The 25,621-nt window shown below is 44.3% G+C and overlaps 1 protein-coding gene across 15 annotated transcripts in view; it reads left to right on the forward strand.

Annotated features, from left to right (window-relative positions):
- PNPLA7 (patatin like phospholipase domain containing 7) overlaps positions 1-25,621 on the forward strand; it is a 420,470-nt gene that overhangs the window by 337,081 nt on the left and 57,768 nt on the right. For 13 of the 15 annotated variants that reach the window (XR_010593664.1, XR_010593663.1, XM_065572470.1 and 10 more), the window contains 4 exons: positions 2,754-2,910; positions 19,281-19,397; positions 23,340-23,409; positions 23,534-23,572. Coding sequence is in view for 12 of the 15 variants with exons in the window: in XM_065572470.1 (XP_065428542.1) it covers positions 2,754-2,910; positions 19,281-19,397; positions 23,340-23,409; positions 23,534-23,572 (383 nt within the window). In the remaining 3 variants the exon portion in view is untranslated. The remainder of the gene's footprint in view (positions 1-2,753; positions 2,911-19,280; positions 19,398-23,339; positions 23,410-23,533; positions 23,573-25,621) is intronic. The other 2 variants (XM_065572474.1, XR_010593665.1) reach the window with 2 other exon arrangements.

Consider the following 25,621-nt stretch of genomic DNA (forward strand, 5'->3'; position numbering starts at 1 on the left):
CCTGACTTGAATTTTGACTATTCTGTCATAATATGCAGATGGCCTACTCTGGATATACAGGGTAACTGCTAGCTGTTAGCGAACAGAACACGTGCTGCTTGGCTGACTGCCTCCTTCTGCATGCAGCTTGCTTTGGCAGGCTGCCCTGGCTTATGTGGACTGTAGGTTTTGAAGATCCAGCTCTGACTAGCTGTTGAAAAGTTTCATGAGGTATTTTTAATTTTAAATTAAATAGCAAACCTGCATTCAGACCTTTCACTCTGGGGGGTTGGGAATCGGAAGCATCATCTGGTCAGTCTCTTGTGAAAAAAGCATAGTTCAGCATGAGTGTCTATACACAGTCCCTTCAAAGCAACAAAACCATACTCACCACTCTCTTTTACAGGCCCTTGCTTCAGAAGGGATGCCTCTGACCCTTTCACTGCTGGGGTAGCTAACTAAATGTATAACCTCTGTGTAAAGGGAAATCCTGTTCATTTTGTTTGGGGTGGGGGTCCTCCGTCATTACAAGGCATATGGGTGATGTAGCTTGTCCATAGAAATAATATGTATGCAGTGTTGTTGTAGCTGTGTTTGTCCCAGGATATTAGAGAGAAAAGTTAGGTGAGGTAATGGTCCAGTAAAAGATATTACCTCATAGAAATAATACTAATGTTATTTATATGGACCCAGGAGGCTCAGGGAGCCATACAACAGAATAAAAACAAATCCAGAGTGATAAAAACAAAATCAAATCCCACCCTCTTCATATTGTGACAGACCCAGACCAGTGGGGTACAGGAGTCTGGTAGAGGGCAAATTTACTGGTCACTGAATGAGTAGTTTTCTGTTCCCTGAGTGACCAGAGCAGGGGCTGTACTAGAGTAATCAGGAACCTGCTAGAACCAGTTAAGGCAGGCAGGCTAGTTAGGACACCTGGAGCCAATTAAGAAGAAGCTTCTAGAATCAATTAAGGCAGGCTAATCAGGGCACCTGGGTTTTAAAAAGGAGCTCACTTCGGTTTGTGGTGTGAGTGTGAGGAGCTGGGAGTAAGAGGCACAAGGAGCTGAGAGTGAGAGCTGCTGGAGGACTGAGGAGCACAAGCGTTATCAGACACCAGGGGGAAGGTCCTGTGGTGAGAATAAGGAAGGTGTTTGGAGGAGGCCGTGGGGAAGTAGCCCAGGGAGTTGTAGCTGTCATGCAGCTGTTACAGGAGGTACTATAGACAGCTGCAGTCCACAGGGCCCTGGGTTGGAACCCAGAGTAGAGAGCGGGCCCGGGTTCCCCCCAAATGTCCTAATTGACCTGGACTGTGGGTTCTTCCCCAACCCACATGGTGAATCTCTGAGGCAAGAAAATCCGCCAATAAGTGCAGGACCCACCAAGATAGAGGAGGAACTTTGTCACAATACATACACACATGAACGAGGGTATCTGATTATACAGGGAAAATCAGAGCGGTTAAAGGAAAGAAGATAGACCTAGGGCCAGTACTGGTCTTTCTAAAAACAACCTTTGAGAAAGACAAGCTTTAAAATACTTCATTAACATATTTTAGAAAATCCACAAAGGCTGTGGATTTAAGCAGATAGCAAGTTCCACACTGCAGGACCTTCTGCTTGTCAAAAGCAACGTTGGCAAAAGCAAGTTGCTGACTTCAGACATGAGGTTGAAGTGCAGGGCAGGTGTGTGAGCGTGGAGACTCATCAGTACCAGGTGCAGGGAACAAGTCTTGAAGGCAGCCACCATTTAGAGTTTTAAAACTGATAGGATTCTCTGGCAGTGGTGAGACCATCGCTAGAATACTCTGCTTAGTCCCGGGCAAGAAGGTGTAGTGATGGATGAGTAGGGAGGAGAATTCAGAGAGGAGCAATAAAAGGGTCGGATACTGCCCTTGTTTACAACAGTGTATCTCTACAGTGACTCCAATAAAGCCATTTTCACCAGTGTAAATGAGATGAGACTGCCTCAAAGCATTCCAGCATTCGGGGAGATTAAGGTAGGCCAGGTCTACACTAAGAAATTATGTTGACTCAGCTACGTCACTCGGGTGTGAAAAATCCACCCCCCGGAGCAACGTAGTTAAGCCGACCCAACGCCCAGTGTAAACTGCACTAGGTCAATAAAGAATGTTTCCATTGACTTAGCTACTGCCTCTTGGAGAGGCTGATTAACTACGCCGACAGAGAAACCTCTCCTGTTGCTGTAGTGAGTGTCTAAGCTGAAGTGCTCCAGTGGCATAGCTGCTGCTGGAGCAGTTTAAGTGTAGACATGGCCTTAGATGGAAAGAATTAAATACGTGTAGCTGTTTGAAGTACGTGTAGGATGTGTAGCGAGGAGGGAGAGGATTTGTGTAAAGTGATCCAAGGGGCAGTGACAGGAATGGGATGAAAGTTTGTACAACTGAGATTTATAGATGGTAAAAGAGTCTCCCAAGGAAATGGCACTCACTTTATCACTAGGATATTTAAAACTAGACTGGGCAAAGCACTTGAAAATGTAGAGAACAATTCTACACTGGTGAGAGGATGGACAGATTGGTGCCTTTTTCATTTCTAATTTCTGTGCTTCATATAGTGTCACAGATGGTTTGGTGCCACAAGTACTCCTGTTCTTTTTGCGGATACAGACTAACACGGCTGCTACTCTGAAACCGCACAAAACATGTGCTTTCCTGACTCTTTTCCCTTAAAGGGTAATAGTTTGAATTTTCCTTTAACAATTCTGCTTGTCTGATAGTGTTTTTTTGTTTTGTTTTTTTTCTTCTGACACAGGGGGTGCTCCCAGGTGGGAATTATCAGGGCACTGATCGAAGCAGGCATCCCAGTTGATATGATTGGAGGAACTTCCATTGGCTCATTCATGAGTGCACTGTATGCTGAAGAGCGTAGCTATAATCAAATGAGGATCAAAGCCAGGCAATGGGCAATGGTAAGAACGTAGAATATACATTTATGTTCTTTTCCACTTTTAATATATAGGAGTTTTGAAATTAGCCACAGCACACCTGGCAATGCAAAAGCAGCAGTCCAAGGTCAGAATACAGCCTCTGGATATTAGGAAAGGTGAAGAAGGGTGTTTGAAATGCCTCTGATGTGTTTGTTTTACCAATAGTGAAGGATGAGAAGCTGCTAGTGCCTTATGCGAAAGTGTACAGTCCTACAGAGCATGAGATGCTTTGTGGGCAGAGTATGGGATGCTTCCTGTAGACAGAACTGGTGGCAACTGCAGTGAGGCATGTCAGCAGCTCTGTACAAAACTAATTTCCATAAATCAGGAATCTGGTGTTTTGATCATCGAGCATATTTACCTATGTCTGTTGGAAAAACAGATCGCTCTTAGGGCACTTTGCTGGACTTGATCATATTTTGTAATATTACACTGCATCAGTAGGACAAATGCCTCACTCCGGGGCTGTACTGAGCTGACTTCTTGCTGTGGATCTGGCTTTTCTTTCTCTCATTGTACAGGTGGGTTTGGGGTGGATGTGTGATGGGGAAGGATCACATTAATGCATTCTGTGCAGTGAATAGACAGTACAGGAGCTTGAATTTAAAGTAGGGCTGTCAAGCGATTAAAAAAATTTAATCACAATTTAAAAAATTAATCGTGATTAATCGCATTGTTAAACAATAATACAATAACATTTATTTAAATATTTTTGGATGTTTTCTACATTTTCAAATATATTGATTTCAATGATAAAACAGAATACAAAGTGTACAATGCTCACTTCATATTTATTTTTTATTACAAATATTTCCGTTGTAAAAAAGAAATAGTATTTTTCAGTTCACCTCATACAAGTACTGTAGTGCAATCTCTTTATCATGAAAGTTGAATTTACAAATGTAGAATTATGTACAAAAAATAACTGCATTCAAAAATAAAACAATCTAAAACTTTAGAGCCTACAAGTCCACTCAGTCCTACTTCTTGTTCAGCCAATCGCTCAGTCAAACAAGTTTGTTTACATTTGCAGGAGATAATGCTGCCCGCTTCTTGTTCACAGTGTTACCTGAAAGTGAGAACAAAGTGTTCTCATGGCACTGTTGTAGCCGGCGTCGCAAGATATTTACATGCCAGATGCGTGGAAGATTCATATGTGCCTTCATGCTTCAACCACCATTCCAGAGGACATGCTTCCATGCTAATGATGGGTTCTGCTCGATAATAATCCAAAGCGGTGCGGACCGACGCATGTTCATTTTCATTATCTGAGTCAAATGCCACCAGCAGAAGGTTGATTTTCTTTTTTGGTGGTTCAGGTTCTGTAGTTTCCACATTGGAGTGTTGCTCTTTTAAGACTTCTGAAAGCATTCTCCACACCTCATCTCTCTTAGATTTTGGAAGGCACTTCAGATTCTTAAACCTTGGGCCAAGTGTAGCTATCTTTAGAAATCTCACATTGGTACCTTCTTTGTGTTTTATCAAATCTGCAGTGAAAGTGTTCTTAAAATGAACATTTGCCGAATCATCATCTGAGACTACTATAACATGAAATATATGGCAGAATGTGGGTAAAATAGAGCCGGAGACATACAATTCTCCCCCAGGGGTTCAGTCACAAATTTAATTAACGCATTATTTTTTTTAACAAGCGTCATCAGCATGAAAGCATGTCCTCTGGAATGGCGGCCGAAGCATGAAGGGCCATATGAATGTTTAGCATATCTGGCATGTAAATACCTTGCAATGCCAGCTACAAAAGTCCCATGTGAACGTCTGTTCTCAATTTCTGGTGACACTGTAAATAAGAAGTGGACAGCATTATCTTCCGTAAATGTAAACAAACTTGTTTGTCTTAGCAATTGTCTGAATGAGAGTAGGACTGAGTGGACTTGTAGGCTCTAAAGTTTTGCATTTTGTTTTTGAGTGCAGTTATGTTACAAAAATAAATCTACATTTGTAAGCTTCACTTTCACGATAAAGAGATTGCACTACAGTACTTGTATGAGGTGAATTAAAAAATACTATGTCTTTTGTTTATCTTTTTACTGTGCAAATATTTGTAATAAAATAATAATATAAAGTGAGCACTGTACACTTTGTATTCTGTGTTGTAATTGAAATCAATATATTTGAAAATGTAGAAAAACACCCAAAAATAATTAATAAATTTCATTTGGTATTCTATTTAACAGTGCGATTAAAACTGTGATTAATTTGTTTGAGTTAATCGCGTGAGTTAACTGCGATTAATCGACAGCCCTAATTTAAAGGAATGCCTCCCAGTCCATTTTTGAAGACAGGCTGTATGTTAATCACCCAAAGCTACCCATCAAGCAGTCAGTCTGTCACTCCAAACTTGTTATGAATTTGGCACATTAGTCTCAGGATATTTGCCTAGTGCGGGAGGCAAAGGCAAGAGAATCCTCAAGTCCTGGAAAATCTTTTCTCCTAAGGAGACAGAGAAACCTGCACAATGATAACATTGTAACACGCAAGGCCCTACGCTGCCAGAGAGGGACTGTTAAGTTTCCACTACCATAGTGGTAGGTCGGATCTGTGTGAGTTCCTGAGGACTACTGGGCTGAAATAGACACCCATTACTTCTGCATGTACACCAGCCCTACTCTCAGTGTGAATGTACATGTTTGCACAAGTGTTAGCTGGTGTTTCATTGTTTGTCTTTTTATGTGCTGGAGTCTATTTTCTTTCCAAGTCTGACCGTATAACTTTCTCTCTTTCACTTTCACATGCTGTCATCTTTTGAGTAGAAGTGATTGACTGAGGTAATTCTTCTCTAAACTAACTAAGAACCAAATGTCTGATGTAAGATGTAGCCCCAGCGTTCCAGAGGTCAGGTACTGCATTAGGGAGGAAAATGTTAATTATTTTTTTTAAATATATGAAACTCTGGATTTTTTAGCTACACTTAGCTGTGTGCTGACTGTTTAAATAACAATTTATAATTTGGGAAATTAAAAACACCAAAAAACAGCCACAAAACTGCCGTACCACCAAGTACTGCTGGTTATAGATGACTGGGATCTTCCAAATTATAAAGTGATTTAATGTAGTTATTTTATTTCTAGTTTTCATATAAAAATTGTTTCCAATTTGTTTTTTCTAATGAAAGGAAAGTGACCTGATGAAGTCAAGGGGGGAGGGAGAGCTCAGTGGTTTGAGCATTGGCCTGCTAAACTCAGGGTTGTGAGTTCAATCTTTGAGGGGGCCACTTAAGGATCTGGGGCAAAATCAGTACTTGGTCCTGCTAGTGAAGGCAGGGGGCTGGACTCAATGACCTTTCAGGGTCCCTTCCAGTTCTATAAGATAGGTGTATCTCCATATATTGGACTGAGATATTGAAAAAAGAAGAACAGGAGTACTTGTGGCACCTTAGAGACTAACAAATTTATTAGAGCATAAGCTTTCGTGGACTACAGCCCACTTCTTCGGATGTGGGCTGTAGTCCACGAAAGCTTATGCTCTAATAAATTTGTTAGTCTCTAAGGTGCCACAAGTACTCCTGTTCTTCTTTTTGCGGATACAGACTAACACGGCTGCTACTCTGAAACCTGAGATATTGAAGTTTCCAAGCTGGATTGAAACTAACAGTCCTCTTAGATCTTGTGAGACTTAAAGTGGGAGACAGAGAAATCTGCAACTGGCATCTATTCTAACATTGCCTTTTGCAGGTGGCTTTTCCAGCTGTAGTCAGCTATGAGTTTAGCTACTTTCCAACAGCTATAGCTTATTATGGTTCCCCCCACTCACCCAGTTACACTTCTAAAATTGGATGGACTGACAATCATTAATTTAAATAAACCCCTACATTGTGGGTTCCGACCTTTACCAAACACACACACACACACACACACACACACACACACACACATATCAAGGGGAGTGTCCATATAACAAAGCCCACAAACTTCCCCACATTTTCTGCTTGGTTTTACTACCATAGCAATCTCAGGTCCTCCCTTCCATCCCACTCTCTCTTTAAGTTCACTTGTTCCGTGCCCTCCCAACTCTAACTCTGCATCCATTTCCCAACATGCCATGATCACTGCAGCAGTCTTGCCTTCGCAGCACCATCACTAGAGGGCAGGGGTGTTATTCTGGGATCCTAGGGAGGGATTTAAGAAAGGTTATGAAGGTTTTGTGGATTAAAAAAGCTTTCAGTAACTTCCTGTAACTCTTACATCTCTGCAGCCTCTTGGAATGTTAGCTCAAGCTTGGTGTCTTTAGAAAGCAGAGATTCTGAGCTTCTTGGTGATTACAGGTGCTGGATCACTAGATTTAGATGGCTGCAGAGGCCACACAATTAAAATAGCACTCAGTAACTTTGTAGAAATAAACTTAATTTTAGTAAAAATAGATCAGCCTTCCCACACCTCTTAAAGGGTTGAGAGGGAGCATGCTAATCTCCTCCAAGGCACACAAGTCTAACCAGGGCCGGCTCTAACTTTTTTGCCACCCCAAGCAAAAAAAAAAAAAAGAGCGCTGCCCCACCGTAACACCCTCCCCCCGAGCGCCACGCCGTGCCACCAAAACACCCCTCCCAGCACCGCACTGCCGAAACACCTCCCCCCCCCCAGTGCTGCACTGCTGAAACACCCCCCCCCCCGAGCACCACCCAGCTGAAACAATAACAACAAAAACCTCGACCGCCGCTCCGCCGAACCAAAAAAATCCCAACCCCCCGAGCGCCCACCACCACCCTAAGATTAGCCGCCCCTTACAAGGTGCCACCCCAAGCATGTGCTTGGTCGGCTGGTGCGTGGAGCCGGCCCTGAGTCTAACGTAAGAATGGCTGCTGGGTTGCACCTCCAAGAGAACTGAATTATAGTGGAGGGACAATTATCCTCTCAGTCTGAAAAGCCCTTTCTTTGCAAGCCTTTGAGATGAAGGGAGCTGTATCTGTCAAATGTTATTTATCATCCAGGTGGGATAGACTTTTAAATTGTACATGCAGATTTTAGTCTAGTTTTATTGATACACAAAGCATATGTTGTCACACTGCTCATTCCTAGCATTGGTACTGTTCTATTAATCCAGTGTGGAGTGGCCCCACTTGCTACCCAGACTGTCTTATTCCTGCAGTGTACAAATAAAAACTAGGGGTATGTCTACACTATGAAATTAGGTTGAATTTATAGAAGTCGGTTGTTTAGAAATCGTTTTTATAAGGTAGATTGTGTCCCCCCCCCCCCCACACACACACACAATGCTCTAAGTGCATTAAGTCGGCAGACTGCGTCCACAGTACCGAGGCTAGTGTCGACTTCCGGAGCGTTGCCCTATGGGTAGCTATCCCACAGTTCCCGCAATCTCCGCTACCCATTGGAATTCTGGGTTGAGATCCCAATGCGGGTGATTCTGGGTACATGTCGTCAGGCCCCCACTCCCTCCCTCCCTGCCGTGAAAGCAACGGCAGACAATCGTTTCGTGCCTTTTTTCAGCCCAGATGCCATAGCACTGGGATCATGGAGCCCGCTCAGATCACCGTGGCAATTATGAGCACTTTAAACACCATGCACATTATCCTGGAGTATATGCAGAGCCAGAACCTGCCAAAGCAAAACCAGGCGAGTAGGTGATGGCAGCGCGGTGACGAGAGTGAAGAGGAAATAGACATGGACATAGACTTCTCACAAAGCAATGTGCAAATCATGGTGTTAATGGGGCAGGTTCATGCCATGGAACGCCAATTCTGAGCCCAGGAAACAAGCACAGACTGGTGGGACCGAATAGTGTTGCAGGTGTGGGACGATTCCCAGTGGCTGTGAAACTTTTGCATGCGTAAGGGCACTTTCCTGGAACTTTGACTTGCTTTCCCCTGCCCTGAAGCGCCAGAATACCAAGATGAGAGCAGCCCTCACAGTTCACAAGCAAGTGGCAATAGCCCTGTGGAAGCTTGCAACGCCAGACAGCTACCGGTCAGTCGGGAATCAATTTGGAGTGGGCAAATCTACTGTGGGGGCTGCTGTGATCCAAGTAGCCAACGCAATCAAAGAGCTACTGATATCAAGGGTAGTGACTCTGGGAAATGTGCAGGTCATAGTGGATGGCTTTGCTGCAATGGGAATTCCTAACTGTGGTGGGGCGATAGACGGAACGCATATCCCTATCTTGGCACCAGAATACCAAGCCAGCGAGTACATAAACCGCAAGGGGTACTTTTCAATGCTGCTGCAAGCACTGGTGGATCACAAGGGACGTTTCACTAACATCAACATGGGATGGCCAGGAAAGGTACATGACGCTCGCGTCTTCAGGAACTCTGGTCTGTTTCAAAAGCTCCAGGAAGGGACTTTCTTCCCGGACCAGAAAATAACCACTGGGGATGTTGAAATGCCTATAGATGTCCTTGGGGACTCAGCCTACCCCTTAATGCCATGACTCATGAAGCCATACACAGGCAGCCTGGACAGTAGTCAGGACCTGTTCAACTATAGGCTGAGCAAGTGCAGAATGGTGGTAGAATGTGCGTTTGGATGTTTAAAAGCGCGCTGGTGCAGTTTACTGACTCAGATAGACCTCAGCAAAACCAATAGTCCCATTGTTATTACTGCTTGCTGTGCGCTCCACAATATCTGTGAGAGTAAGGGGGAGACATTTATGGCGGGGTGGGAGGTTGAGGCAAATTGCCTGGCCGCTAATTACGCGCAGCCAGACACCAGGGCGGTTAGAAGAGCACAGCAGGGCACAGGGCGCATCAGAGAAGCATTAAAAACCAGTTCCATGACTGGCCAGGCTACGGTGTGAAAGTTCTGTTTGTTTCTCCTTGATGAACCCCCCCCCCCCTTGGTTCACTCTGCTTCCCTGTAAGCTAGCCACCCTTCCCTCCCCCCTTTGATCACCACTTGCAGAGGCAATAAAGTCATTGTTACTTCACATTCATGCATTCTTTATTAATTCATCACACAAATAGGGGGATAACTGCCAAGGTAGCTCGGGAGGGGTGGGAGAGGAGGGAAGCGCCGGGTGGGGTGGGGGAGGAGGGAAGGACAAGGACACACTGCACTTTAAAACTTATTGAAGGCCAGCCTTCTGTTGCTTGGGCAATCCTCTGGGGTAGAGTGACTGGGTGGCCAGAGGGCCCCCCACCGCGTTCTTGGGCATCTGGGTGAGGAGCTTGGGGAGGAGGTCTGTTGGTTACACAGGGGCTGTAGCGGCGGTCTGTGCTCCTGCTGCCTTTCCTGCAGCTCAACCATATGCTGGAGCATATCAGTTTGATACTCCAGCAGTTGGAGCATCGACTCTTGCCTTCTGTCAGCAATCTGACGTCACCTATCCTCTTCAGCCCGCCACTTACTCTCTTCAGCCTGCGATTCAGCCCACCACCTCTTCTTGTATTCATATTGTGCTTTTCTGCATTCTGACATTGTCTGCCTCCACGCATTCTGCTGTGCTCTGTCAGCGTGGGAGGACATCTGGAGCTCCGAGAACATGTCATCCCGAGTGCGCTTTTTTTGCCTTCTAATCTTCACTAGCCTCTGCGAAGGAGAAACATTTGCAGCTGGTGGAGGAAAAGGGAGAGGTGGTAGTTAAAAAGACACATTTTAGAGAACAATGGGTATACTCTTTCACATTAAACCTTGCTGTTCACATTACACAGCACATGTGCTTTCGTTACAAGGTTGCATTTTTCCTCTTATATTGAGGGCCTGCTGGTTTGGTGTGAGAGATCACGCACGCAGTTCCAGGCAACAGAATTCGGTTTGCAGGCAGTCATGGTAAGCCACAGTCTTTTGGCTTCTTTAACCTTCATAACATGTGGGAATGGTTTCAAACAGCAGCGCCCTCATTTCCCATACCAAGCGGCCGTTGGGTTGGCTATTTAAAATGGGTTGGCAATTTAAAAGGAGGGGCTGCGGTTTCCGGGTTAATGTGCAGCACAAACCCAACTAAACCGCGCGCGTCCCTCCCCCCCCCCCCCCCGCACTTCTCTGGGATGATCACTTCACCCTCCCCCCACCGCATGGCTAACAGCGGGGAACATTTCAGTTCAGCCGAGCAGGAACGGGCACCTCTGAATGTCCCCTTAATAAAATCACCCTATTTCAACCAGGTGACCATGAATGATATCACTCTCCTGAGGATAACAAAGAGAGATAAGGAATGGATGTTATCTGCATGCCAGCAAACACCAGGACCATACGCTGCCATGCTTTGTTATGCAATGATTCCAGACTACGTGCTACTGGCCTGGTGTGGTAAAGTGTCCTACCATGGCAGATGGAATAAGGCAGCCCTCTCCAGAAACCTTTTGCAAAGGCTTTGGCAGTATATCCAGGAGAGCTTTCTGGAGATGTCCCTGGAGGATTTCCGCTCCATCCCCATACACGTTAACAGACTTTTCCAGTAGCGGTACTGGCCGCGAATGCCAGGGCAAATTAATCATTAAACATGCTTTTAAACCATGTGTAATATCTACAAAGGTACACTCACCAGAGGTCCCTTGTCCACCCTCAAGGTCTGGGAGCACACCTTGGGTGGGTTCGGGGGTTACTGGCTCCAGGTCCAGGGTGAAAAACATATCCTGGCTGTTGGAGAAACCGGTTTCTCCGCTTCCTTGCTGTGAGCTATCAATGTCTTCATCATCATCTTCCTTGTCCCCAAAACCCGCTTCCGTGTTGTGTGATTCTCCATTGACGGAGTCAAAGCACCGGGTTGGGGTAGTGGTGGCTGCACCCCCTAGCATGGCATGTAGCTCAGCGTAGAAGCGGCATGTCTGCGGCTCAGCCCCGGACCTTCCATTTGCCTCTCTGGTTTTGTGGTAGGCTTCCCTTAGCTCCTTAATTTTCACGTGGCATTGCTGTGTGTCCCTGTTATGGCCTCTGTCCTTCATGCCCTTTGAGACTTTTTCTAATGTTTTGGCATTTCATTTACTGCAACGGAGTTCAGCTAGCACGGATTCGTCTCCCCATAGGGCGAGCAGATCCCGTACCTCCCGTTCGGTCTATGCTGGAGCTCTTTTGCGATCCTGGGACTCCATCATGGTTACCTGTGCTGATGAGCTCTGCGTAGTCACCTTGCTCTCCACGCTGGGCAAACAGGAAATGAAATTCAAAATTTCGCAGGCCTTTTCCTGTCTACCTGGCCAGTGCATCTGAGTTGAGAGTGCTGTCCAGAGCGGTCACAATGGAGCACTCTGGGATAGCTCCCGGAGGCCAATACTGTTGAATTGCATTCACGCTACCCAGATTCAACCCGGAAAGGCCAATTTCAGCGCTAATCCCCTCATCGGAGGTGGAGTAAAGAAATTGATTTAAAGAGCCCTTTAAGTTGAAAAAAAGGGCTTCGTCGTGTGGACGGGTCCAGGCTTAAATCGAGGTAACGCTGCTAAATTCGACCTAAAATCATAGTGTAGACCAGGCCTAGGTAATATTATCCTCAGAAACTGATTTCATCTTATTATTTAAGAGTACTTTGAAGAGCTACTTGGGATTTTTATAACCATTCTGACAAGCACACACCATTCCACATGCAAAACAGGAGTTGCTTAATTATTTAGGGAGATGTCAAAATGTGGCAAGATAAGAACAGGCAGCTCTGTGTGATGGCTTCTTCGCTGCGGATGGCATGCTGTGGGACTGGATCCAGCAAAATGATTTTCTGTGCCGCACAAAGCAGTGGAAGCCCAAAGTGGTGGACTTTTTAAGGTTATGGGAGTGCGAATCTTCCAGGAATGGCTTTTTCTCATACTTCCCCGTCATACCACAAATTACAGCCGCTATCTTTGAGACCAAGGCTTTGCAGTGGCTTCCTTCATTACTCACCAACACTGTTCCTGGTGCCAGGAGATCAGAGTTGTTAGGGAGTTCATGAAATACCTTACTCTCCGCAGAGGGCCTAATCTGAGTCTGTTACAGAGCCAAACACCAGACATCCTCAAAGTTCCAGGATCCAAAAGCTACAAGACCACTTCTGCCCTCCCCACATGAGTCTCTGTGAAAACTTCTCCACTGGGCTTGCTAAGAGGCAGCAAAGAGGCCAGATATTCAAGAACCAGTCAATGGGATGATCAGTGTGTTGTTAGAGGAGAACAGTCTAGAAGAAGATTTTTACAAAATCAACCTGATACATAAAGGCTAGAAAGCCCCTGTTCTGTGGAAACATCCTTTTTTTCCCCACTGCCCTAGTTCCCATTAGCTGTGACTGTTGCAGGTTATGGTTGTTTACAACCACATGTTCTGGCTTTAGTAGCCTATAGGGACCTTATTATTTATGTTATCTATTGTGATGTATTAAATAACTTCAACTGGTTTCTGTGCCACTAGCCCAAATGAGAAATGGCTGTAGGACAAAAAAGCTTTTAGGTATTTTTAGAAATTGGCATCTCTTTGCTAGTATGCTTGGGGGTGGGGAGGAGGACACATAATTTAATTTGATGGGATCTCTGAATATAATGGAGCAGCCAATAAATAAGGGCTTTCATTTGTTATGCTGCAGATGGGGTGTGAAACTCACAGAGCAGATCAATTATCTACTCTACTCCATTGATTCTGCTGATAATGAATCCACACTAATATTATATCAAAATATATATGATCCGCTTACAGTTCTTACTATAGAAAATATTTTGATTTTATGTAGTGCCTATATGAGGTGGCTAAAATTTTTCCTATCATAAGGAGTTAGAGGTTGGAAGAGCAGTGACTGGGCACATACTCCACAGAGCCATGCAAACAGGTTCTGATGAGATGGGAATTGTTAGCCAGGACACTGAGGATACTAGCCACTCTCTGGCTCCCATTCGTGTCTTTGCAGCCTGGCATTACAGCCAAATGTTGTTTTGCAGGACAAAGGAAGCCATCCCCTGAGGGCCACACTGCAATATCAGGACTGAGTCCTAAATCTGAAGTCCCATTGTGGGACATAGGGCAGATCAAAGAGGGTCAGAGGGTGCCGTGAAAGTGACATAGGCTTCTGGGGAAGAACACTGATTACAGCACAGGAAAGCATTGCCTATGAGCTAGGTGAGGGTGATGTCCACAAGTTGAGGGCCACATGTGGTGTTTTCACTGTGTGAGGCATAAAGTTCTCATTAGGAAGTAGAGAATAATTAGTTATTAGGTATAGCACTTTGCAAATCACTGCACATCCTACGCTGTTTTATTTTGTTCATGTGCCAAATCTTCATGTATAACAACACATACAAATACAAAACAATGTAAACAAACACAAACCCTAAGAAGAGAATGCAGGCTTTACCAAAGGCATTGGCATGAACACCAGGCAAAGATACTAAAGGAAAAGAGAGCTCATTCTACTCTCAGGTGGGAAAACTTCCCTGTGAGAGGTCCCAGTGAGTGATAGTACATACAGCTGAGAGGTAGCAGAAGTTGGTAGTCAGACATGAGTGAGTGCTCTTATGTTAGCTTCAAATCTAACATGGACATAGCACATGCCAAGGAATGTTTAAGGTGAACTACAGAGTTTTTTAAAAGTCCCTGATCAGTAACAGGCGGTCTGTAAACAAATAATTCTGCAGTTTAAAATACCAGCAGCAGGGCACACACATTTCATGTGTGCTGTAGCCTCCTGTCTGTGGACATGAGCAGTGCATCAGCAGCCTGCTCATGAACTCTCTGGTGCGATTTGCTGCCATCAGCACAGCTCATTAATTTAAATTGCATTAAAAAAATCTTTGTAAGCAATGGTGGGGGTTTTAGTCACTGCATTTTCTCAGGGTTTCTACTCCATTTGGACAAGGAAAGCAGGCTGATCAGTTTCTCCTTTATAGTGCATTTCAAGTCAGCTTGCTTTGATTCCCATGCACTAGCCAAGTGCTGGTGCATTTGGGTCCCCACACTAGAAGGGAGCATTTAAGTATTGAACATGTTTTTTGTGGAAGCCTTTAAAAAGCAAACATGAAAACACTGCTATTTAATAGTCACAGGAACTACAGTATTATGGAGTTAGGGTGGAGAGGTCTTGTCTGTCAGGGTAAAATGCCTTACCTAGATGTTGTAACTATCCCCAAACCAAGTGTAAGTGGGGGAATGGTCCCGCTATTGTGGGGAGCTTGCCTGGCTCCTGCAATATCCCAGTGGAATTGGCTAGTGAAAGGATCTGTGTCCTCTCTCCCACTACCTTTACCCAGAGCCCTGCCTGACTTTGAGGGCTCCCCTTCTGCTCTCCTGTGCGGCAGAATCCTCGGAACCCTGACAAGGCTAGGCCCGAGATTCCTGGGAGGCTGAACCGCCAATCTTGTCGTGGTCACTTAGGACAGGGGCTAGGGTGTCCCCACTCTGGGGTGCTCTCTCCTACTTCCCTGGCCTAGTGAGCACTACATTAAGTTCAAACCAAATATAATTTATGAAACAGAATCTGTAAGAAAAATAAGTATAAAATGGAAAAGGGTAAAGGAAATAAGGAATCCTCCCTTATGGACACAGGGAACACCACAAACAGCCATCTCAGGGATGTATGGAAAGTTCACAGACTGTTCCTCACCTGTCTGAGGCCTCCCTCTCAGGACTTGGCTGCACTGCGGTGATATTGTGGATCAGACGCCTGCTCTGGCGGTAGCCACACGCCCTCAAGCGCTAGGTGCCAAGGACCCTTCTCCCCAGTATTGGCCCCTCCCCCTGTCAGCTTCACATTGGCTTCCCTCCTCCTTCTCCTCCCCCCACCCTGGCAAGCTTTCAAGGCCCTCTTGTGTGGCAACGTCTCCTTCCACTCGGCCCTCTGTCCAGGGTCCCACTTCACTCTCTCCAGCCCCTCACTGCGCTCAACAGTAGTGTTAGTTGTGGCATGTCTGGCTTCTGCTATCCAGCCTTTGGCCCCACAGCTCCGCACTGTAGCTCAGCCCTGACTCACCATAGGCACGGATGATCTGTGCTTCCCCAGCTCCCTAGCTCTGCCTCTTCTGGCTCAGTGCTGTTGCCCTGCCTCCAGCCCAGCTCTGGCCCCAGCCCCACTCTGCCTTCTGGGCTGCTTCTCTGGCCCCTCTGATGCTGGCTGCTGCTCTGCCTCCAACTCAGTTTGGGCTGCTGCTGTCCCCTTAGCTCTGCCCTATCCTGGCTGCACCTGACACAGAGGAGGGGACTCAGGCTCCTGACTCTCTCATTGGCTTGCCCACCCTGTCAATCAGGCTAACCTGGAGCGTTGGCCTCTCCCCATTGGCCCTGGGGACTGCCAACTCAAGATCTTCATTTCTCTTTAGCTCTTCTCCTTTCTTTTGGTATTGGGAGAGGGCCAACCAAAAAAAACCCCACCCCACTAAATTTCAGTAAGGGGCCATCACAAGCATTATAAACCCAGGAAATATAGAGCTAAGGTTCAATTTAAAAGAAATCTAAACATGCCTATGATCTGGAAATGCACCAAAGTAACGCAAACAACCTTAACTGTCCCCTGTAGTGAAACTATTTCAATGTTTATAGTCCCAGAGTAACTTAAACTGATTTTAAAAAACATTATATAGTCTTCTCCCCCCCTTCATGTCACTACAATGTTGTTAAGGTGTTTTGGATGCTCTAGTCATGCATTTTCAGGCCTTGAGCTGTTTGAATTTCTTTGAAGTTCAGTCTTATTTCCTGGGTTTATAGTGGTTGGTTTTGGAATAATTACAATGTCCATGCAATGTAGTTTACGCTAAAATATTGACGTGTACGCTCAACCATTAATCAATCTTAATTTATACTTTCCCTGGGAATTTCTTTGCTTGATGGGTTTTTTCAAATTATTGAAGTATTATACATGAACATTAAACAAGAAACCTGAAGAGAATATAAATATGTAATATTAACTTTGAATCATTTTTTTTAAATTTTAGCTCATACAGCTAGATTAACCCAGTCACTCTGGTTGCCAGTGTTCTGGTCAGTTAAGATGAGTTTATGCCAGTTTTATATCTCCAGAGCCAAACAAAGCAGCTGGTGTGTGCACTTCGGTGGTGCCCCTGTCTCCTGACTTCCATGTTACCCTGCACGCAGTTTCCTCTCACTTCTGCACCCCATACATTCCCCTGTTCACAAACCCTAGTTTTCTCTGCTCATTGAGTAGATCTGGTAGATAGTTTTTGAAAATACCTGTTTTAGGATTAATTATCATGTTTGTTGTTTTTAAAAAGTGCAAATATATCCGTCAACAGAAGGTGAACAATAAAATCTTCTCTCTGATGAACTCACGAAGAATTACCATCTTTCAGAATGGCTGCCATATCCTATCAGTTGAGACTGAGGCCACAGGCTGTACACAGTTAAGATATCCTCTTTACAAACGGACACTGCCTTGGGAGTGAAGCCAAGCTACTTTCAGGGAAAATAGCGGCCTTCTTTATTTTTGGAAAGTAGAGAAAGGAGCACTGTGAGGAGCAGCTGAAAGCAGGCAGTGAGCCATCTTTGCTAAGGGCAGCCTGTACCTTCAGCCCCATGGAGAGCAATAGGAGATGGCAGCTCCTTTGGAAGAGGGCAGCTCAGCTAAAGGAGAAACTTTCAGTTATGAAGAATAAGAATATGTTGTTAGGAAGTAGAATTAATTACCATTAATTCTAAAATATTTCTTCCACAGTACCTTATGTACACGATTTCAGTGAGTATTTACTCTATGGGAAGTCTGCATTGTTAAGACCAGTAGGGACAAAAACAGGCAGGACACTGGGCACTAAATTTCTTGAAGGTTCTATTTAACAATTTAATTATAACTCAAACTAATGGATTTTCTGTATATTCCCAAAAATCATTTTATACTTTTTTATTTTTTTTAAGTACTTTAATTTTGGAAGGATTCACTGTATTTGTCACATATAACAGGTTGAATCCCTCCTTGAAGTGTAAAACTTACCTCACTATTAACTCTGGAGCTATGACCATCATGTTCATAATTAGGTTTGGCAAACTCTCTCCACCCTCTCAAAGACTGAAGTGTGCAATGATGTGAAGCTGACAGTTCTGTTATCTTGTGCTAAGGCATTTCAGCTGTTTTAGGAGTTCCCTATTCAGCTTCTTTTAGCTGACCTGTTTTTATAGAACTTTGTTTTAACAATCACACTGTCTCAGAGCAGGTAGTATATGGATAGAGGAGAATGGAAATCATGATGTGGGCTAGTTCTGCACTTTCTTAAACCCTTGCTAAGGTGAAGAGGCAACTAGATGTTGATTACAAATCATTTAATGGACTGCAGCCATAGAGGCCTTGTTGGTGCATTAGCCTGTGTTAATCTGCCCCAGTTCCTGCCTGCCTAAGCCCCATTCATTAAGTCGTAGAAAAGATGTGGACGGGAAAAAAGATTTTTGTCTAATAAAATGCTATTTAATTTAGAAAAAAAATAGTGGATTATTCTCTTGGTGTGGTATTTAAAATTGACACAGTAACTAGGATGATATCATTTGGATATTTAGATGTCTTGCATTGAATTTTAATTTAATTTGATATAATATACTCAGACATTAAGCTTCTTTAGTCCTGTATTTCACTCAAACCCAGATAACGCAGCTATGCTAATGGATAGGATGCTTCCTGGTTTTCAAATTAAATTAATAAACTAGTAAATTAAATGAAGGAAACATTGTTTAGCACAAAGATTTAGCAAATCTGAAACTAAAAGAAATTCCATGACAGCTTAATTCTAGTTTGGGCCTGTTACACTGAAGATAGAGAGAGGCTCTGGAAGCTCTTTAAAATATGAATTAATTAGGCATGACATCACCCGTGGAGGTTGAATTATATGGATTTAAGAAGTGTTACACCGAGGCACAAAGAGGTTATAGATTTGCCCCAAAACGACCCAATGAGCAAGTGGTAGAGCCAAGAATACAGCCAGAAATTCTCACACCCAGCCCCCTGTTCTAGCCACATACACCATATCCCCTTGCATCTCAGCCATGATAATCTAGCTTTATATTGTCATTTCTATATAAAAACAGGACATATACAATATAGTCAAACGTACTCATTTTAGTGTCAAGCTTAAACAGATAAAGAAGATGGGAAGGGCTGAGGTCTTCTAATCTTTCCACACTCCACAGTCTCCAGAAATAGATTGCGTGGGAAATGCCTACCTAATGGCAGTGACCATGTTTTTCTGCTGTAGAGATTTTGCTACTTTAGGGTGGACTTTTGCATAAGCTAAGTAATGCAGATGCATATTTTTCTGCATCAGTAATAGAAGCTAAATACAGAGTTTGAAGTTATTTTAATCTGTGACACCCAACAAAGCAGATATTGTTCCTTGCTGTTATGTTTTTGGTTCTTTTGATGACTGTGTTCACCAGAGTAGCTCACTCATCTTTGCTTTAAAAATTGGAACAGAACCTCACTCCAAATGCAGATGAATAGGATTTCAGTGGGTTTCCACCATATAGCTCACCTTTGAAATGTTTTCTTCCTCCTTTTAGGATATGAATTCAGTGTTTAAGACTGTGCTAGACTTGACATATCCAATAACCTCCATGTTCTCTGGAGCCTCATTTAACAGTGGCATCAGCAACATCTTCAAAGACAAACAGATTGAGGTAACTTGCTTGTTTGCTATAATGTGTAATAAATGTTCTCCTCCTGTTGAACTGTAATAGAAAGGTTTGTTTTTTCTATGCTCGTAATAGTTTAGGTATTCTGGCCTGATGTACAGCCTACTGTAACTATTAACTTAACATTGCACCAGCCTGGGGGGGGAGGATTTACCTTTAATGCCATTTTAATGGAATTTGGACCAACCATGTGTTTAATCACTTCTGTTTGGATTGCCAATTAAACCTGTTTGGCTGAGAGCCTGAGTCAGGGCCATGTCACTCACTGCTGGGTTGTGCCTCCTTTTGGTGTTCTGGGGATTAGCTCTGCCCAATTCAACGCCCCCTTCCTTCTCTTCCACTGTCTGCAGCTCTCCTCCCATTCACAGCTTCGCAGCACAGCTGCTTTGTGACTCAGCCCTCCAGCCAGGTCACACTGTAATTCCCCTCCCAGTGGGGAGTCCTTCAAAGTCTTTCTGCTCATGTGCGTCAGGCAGTCCTCCTCATGCCCACAGCCTTGACCCTGTCACTCCTGCAATGACCCAAGCAGTCTTCTAGTTCGCTGCCCCAAGCAGTCCTACTCTGCAGTGGTTGGTAGGAGAACTCAGGCCTGCCCTCTACTCTGGGTTACAGTCCAGGGCCTTGTAACAAGTGGTTGAGGTCTGCAGGGCACCCACCTTACTGCTCTAGCCTCTGGACTACTTCCTACTGTGTTTCTCCAGGCCGCCTAATCAGATCTGTCTAAGGCCTACTAGGTCTCAGGGGTTCTTTCCTGCTCCAAGGAGAGAGGCTACAGACTTCCTCCCTGCTGCCCCCTTACACTTTTGCCAGCCTCCTGGCTTTATAGAAGCCCCTGGCTGATCCCTCACAGGTGTCCTCCTTTCTAATCAAGGCTCTCCAGCCTAATTCCACCTCATTTGCTGCTTAATTGGCTGATTGGGCCTGCCTAGCCTAATTCAGCTCTCTCAGGTTCGGTGTGGGGAGTACATCTGATCACAAACCTAAATGGTTTTTCACTATTGTCTTTCTAGTCACAGAATCACAGAATATTAGGGTTGGAAGGGACCTCAGAAGATCATCTAGTCCAACCCCCTGCTCAAAGCAGGACCAATCCCCAGACAGATTTTTGCCCCAGATCCCTAAGTGGCCCCCTCAAGGATTCAACTAGTCCAGTTGGTAATTCTTTTAAACTAGTCTCTCTTCTGGAAGAAGAGTTTGCATAACTATTTGAGATGCATTCCACAGAAAGGGCTTAAAAAAGTGCAGTGAACATTTTAAAATGTGCATTGACTTTTTAAGAATGACCACATTGAATGTTAAATAAACCCATTTCTGCTCTTTGTATTGTAGGTCAGGACCTTTTTTGTCATTTTTAGGCACTGTGTAGGATGCCTGTGAAACTACTGACATGTGAAATGTCACCTCATCCTCCACTGTCACCATCATAAAGCACATGATTAAAAACTCTCCTCCCAGCTACCCCAATCAGGGGAGCATTTGTCTCGTTCTGGGGTCGTATCCCATTTTGCTCTACTGTAATCCATATACCAGCGTGTTTGTCAGAGATGCTTCTCTGAACATGAGCTCCCAGTGCAATGCCTTGGCCAAAGGGCTAATACAATCCTTAGATGTATAAATGGGAATCTCGAATAGGAGTAGGGAGGTCATATAACCTCTGTTTTTTGGCACTGGTGCAGCCACTACTGGAGTACTGTGTCCACAATTCAAGAAGGATGTTGATATATTGGAGAGGGTTCAGAGAAGAGCCACAAGAATGATTAAAGGAATGGAAAACCTGCCCTATAGTGATAGATTTAAGGAGTTCAATCTGCTTAGCTTAACAAAGAGGTTAAGGGTGACTTGATCACAGTCTATATGTACCTACGTGGGAAACAAAAATTTGCTAACAGGCTCTTGGATCTAGCAAAGAAAGGTACAACACAGTCCAATGGCTGGAAGTTGAAGCTGGACAAGTTCAGACTAGAAATAAAACGTATATTTTAAAAATGAGGTTAATTAATCATTAGAACAACTTACCAAGGGTCATGGTGGATTCTCCATCAATGGCGATTTGTAAATCAAGACTGGATGATTTTCTAAAAGATCTGCTCTAGTTCAAACAGGGATTAATTCAGAGAAGTTATGTAACTTGTGTTATACAAGAGGCCAGATTAGATGATCTCAATGGTCCCTTCTGGCTTTGGAATCTGTGAATCTATTTGGAATCCTCTTGGTATCAGACTATGTTTAATAAACAGCTTTTTTTAAATGTACTGCATCATCTGGAATATTCACTTTGGTTTCTATGCCGAGCTGGGAACTGAATCACCTTGGGTGGTTTTAAACAGTGTTTACAATAATGTGTTGCCACCCAGAGTGGATGGGGCCATGAATAAACAGGTGTTTAACGATTAAATGATAATGCTCTTTGGGGCTGGAACTGCCTTTATTTTTGTGTATTATACAGGCACCAGGTATTTGCTGGTTCTTAATAATAGTGCATAAATCACGTTGATATTATTGTGATCTAGCTTAGTGGGATCTCATCTGATTCTAAGCTTGGCTTAAACATAGGAAAATATGGAATATTCAGTGAGAGGAATGAAACCGTTGGAACAGCTAGAGAGCTTGTTACTGCAAGGTGCTGAGTGCTTTGGAGGCACCTTTTGCTCCCAGGAAAGTCAGTGAGCGTTGACAGCACCCAGCACCTCTTAGAAGCCCTTTGTGCATTGCAGCATTCAGTCCCAAAGAGAATTGTTGAATGGAGCTTTGAAGAGAAATGGATGATGGAATGAATGGGGGAAAATACACTTGGATCTGGGGTGAAGTTCTGGCTCTATTGAAGTCATTGGCAAAGCTCCCATTGACTTCAGTGGGGTGAGGATTTCACTGCGGTGTGCTATGTCAGTATTACATGCAGTTGTGATGTAGCATGTCTCTTGCATACAGGGTGTCATTAGAAAATGTCACATTTTAGAGTCTCCATCTCTGCTCTGATTTCCTGGGCCTTCCTGTGTTGAAGAAAAGAAAATGTTTTATGTAAAGAAAAAAACAAATCTAAAGCATGAGCTGGTGTATCTTTAGCTGAGCCTAGTGTTGTAGGCCAAGTCCTGGACTCATTTCTCAGAGTCTGAAGAAGTATCGATGTCGGAGGTGGTAAGACTTCCACCAAAAAGTGAGGAAGAAAACTCCCCCTTCCTCCGTCCCCAGCAAGTTACACCATATACATCAGCTGTCACCACCTCAGAAATAGACACTGATGCAAAATGGAAAGCTATAGACCCCATCTACCCCTTTATCACTGTTATACCTGTCCTACAGACAGACACAAATTAACTTTGCCAGCACTTGTTCATGACTCATGCCAGTAAAGACATTGAGACTGAAAAATTAGTATCTGTAGGGATGTCTCCTAAAAGTAACAGTGAGACTTGCACTAAGGAGGACTCCCACTGGGCAAACCCTTGTCTTACAGGATTATTTCAAAGCATCCCCAAAGTTTCCAATATAATTTTGTTTGCCCTTTAAAAACTCACTTCTACTTGGCATTCATATTTTCTCCTCTGTAATTCTGTAAGATGGGTTTTGCTGTCAAGAGTGCTAATGCTGGAGATTAACATAACTCCAAAAGGAGTAAGTTCGGCTTTTATAAACATAGGTTCTGGATCTGCTATATCCTATATTGTATATTAAGAATCTCAAACGCCTTCTTATTTTCCTGGAAATACTATTTCACTAGTATTAGGAAAAGAGAACATGGCTTTTCATCCCAGTTGGTTATACATTAAGTGTTTGCTTTAGAGCTAGATTTTTAGCCACCCACACAGGGCTGGCATTTTCATCTCTGTGTGCAGGCATTTATGCGTGTATGTCCCTGTGTTAAAATTGCTTGTCAGCTTACATCCAGGGTTACTGATGACTGTAAAACTGACACTTCCTATATTGCAGGATCTGTGGATTCCTTATTTCACTATCACGACTGACATTACTGCGTCAGCCATGAGGGTCCACACAGATGGTAAGTGTGTCCAGTCTTCTGCAGGAAAGGGTGTGTCTCTGAGCTTGCAGTGATGTTTGAATGCCAGGCTTTCTGTATAGTTTCATTCCTTTCCATCCCTTTACTTTTCCTTCCTCCTTCTCAGTGCTACCTGCTGAACACCAGGATCCACAGTTGCACACAGGTAACAAGAATCTATAGCACCTGGAGGAATTGAAACAGGCGAGATGATTCACTGCATGGAGTGTAAATTAGTTCATGGACACCAGTGTGTTCATAAAAACATGCATGGAATACAAAAACTCCCCCATAAATCAAAATTAATTGTAAAAATCATGCATTTAAATAAAAGCCCTCGTGAATGTAGCTGTTCTCCCCAGGAAGAGACATGGGGTCAGATGCTTATTTACAATCAGGCCCCTTTATTGCTCTGGCACTAGGCTGTCTTACATTGCCAAAGCAGTGTAAAAGGGTCTCAGGGTAAATGAGCCCATTGGTTTGTTGACCGTTTTTGCTGATGCAATATTAGTTTCACCTCTGTTTGGCTCCAGGTTATTGTCCTTTTCTGTGGTTTTTCCCAAAACCATTTAAAAATATGGCTGAGTTCTCCCTGCTTGTTTTAAACTGGGCTGTTGGAGAACTTGCCTCTCAGTAGGGAAGTGACAAACTTGCAAGTATGCTACACCAAGCTGGAGTGTTCCAAGACAATAGATTAAAATTTAGCCACTACTCAGAGCACAGTGCTCATTTTCTATACTGAGCAGGTGATTTTCTCTTTGAAAGAAAATAGTGACAAGTTTTGCACTTTACCAGCCATTGCGCCATGTGGCTTTGATCACTTCTGTTCTTCTCAGTAAAACATACCCGTCTGATTCCCATGTCTTCCTTCTAAACACGTACAATAGCAAAGGGATAAGAGAAAGCTGTGAGCTTTCCCTTTTAGTTCTCTCATTCATCATTCCCTTGCGGTCTCCTCTTCTAGGGGATCATAAACAGGGGCGGCTCTAGGCACCAGCAAAGCAAGCACTTGTTTGAGGCAGCCCATTTGCAGGAGCAGCAGGGATGCAGCCTCGGAGCTGTAGTTCCTTCGTTAGCTCCCTGCCTATAGAGCCAGCCCTGGAGCAGGGAAAGAACTACATTTCCCAGCATTCCCTTTGCCACTACCAACAGGAAAGAGGGGGAGGGAGTGAGGTAGCTGAGACCTCATGCTGCAGCCTTCTGTGAATGGAGAGCTGCACTGTGCGTAGGGATAACATATTTTAACTTTCAAAAAATAGGACACTCCACAGGGAGGGAGGGTAGCCCCCTCCCGGGACCCCTGCCCCTAACTGCTCCCCAGGACCCCACCCCCTATCTAAGCGCCGCTGCTCCTTGTCCCCTGATTGCCCCCTCCTGGGACCCCTGCCCCTAACTGCCCCTTGGGACCCCACCCCCATCTAAGCCTCCCTTCTCTTTGTCCCCAACTGCCCCCTCCTGAGACCCCCCCAACTTCCGCCCTAGGACCCCACCCCTTACCTGTCCCCTGACAAACCCACGGGATTCTCATGCCTATCCAACCGCTGCCTGTCCCCTGACTGCCCCCCCAACCCCAGACCCATCTAACCCCCCTTCTCCCTGCCCTGACTGCCCCCCTGAACCTCTGCCCCATCCAACCCCCCAGCCCCCTTACCGTGCCACTCAGACCAGCGTGTCTGGCTCTGCGCAGCACCAGACACACTGCTGCATACATGCTGCCGTGCTCCCCCACAGAACCATAGCCCCCTCCCCGCCCCCCGCACCTGCCTTCCAGATTTGAACACCTCAAAATTCAGGAGTGCTCAAGCTCAGTTTGGGCAGCTGTTACTTCATTTCTCCCAAATCAAATATACTCATCCACTGTAACTTGCTGTAGAAAAAGTAGGATAAAATTGAGCAAGAAATGCTTCCCAGTGGTTATTAGGACTGGAATTGCTATTTTCAACAACCATTGCCTTTTTTGTTTGTTTGTTTGTTTGTTTAAAAGGAAGACAGTGATATTGCATTGGCAAATTCCCCATAGAAAGAAAGAGTGGAACAAAAGAATAATAAAAGCACCTCAACTTTTCCTCATTTATGTAGGACAGTCTTATAATATGCATCCAGATATCCTCCAATCACACAAGCTGAAAATTGTTTCACTTTACTGCAGTTCTGTAACCATATGGGAACTAATCCTGTCTGTGTTCTGTGAACATCTAAAATTTCTGCTGAATGA

This window comes from Chrysemys picta, chromosome 18 (genome assembly GCF_011386835.1).
Source record: "Chrysemys picta bellii isolate R12L10 chromosome 18, ASM1138683v2, whole genome shotgun sequence".
NCBI classification, from domain to species: domain Eukaryota; kingdom Metazoa; phylum Chordata; order Testudines; family Emydidae; genus Chrysemys; species Chrysemys picta.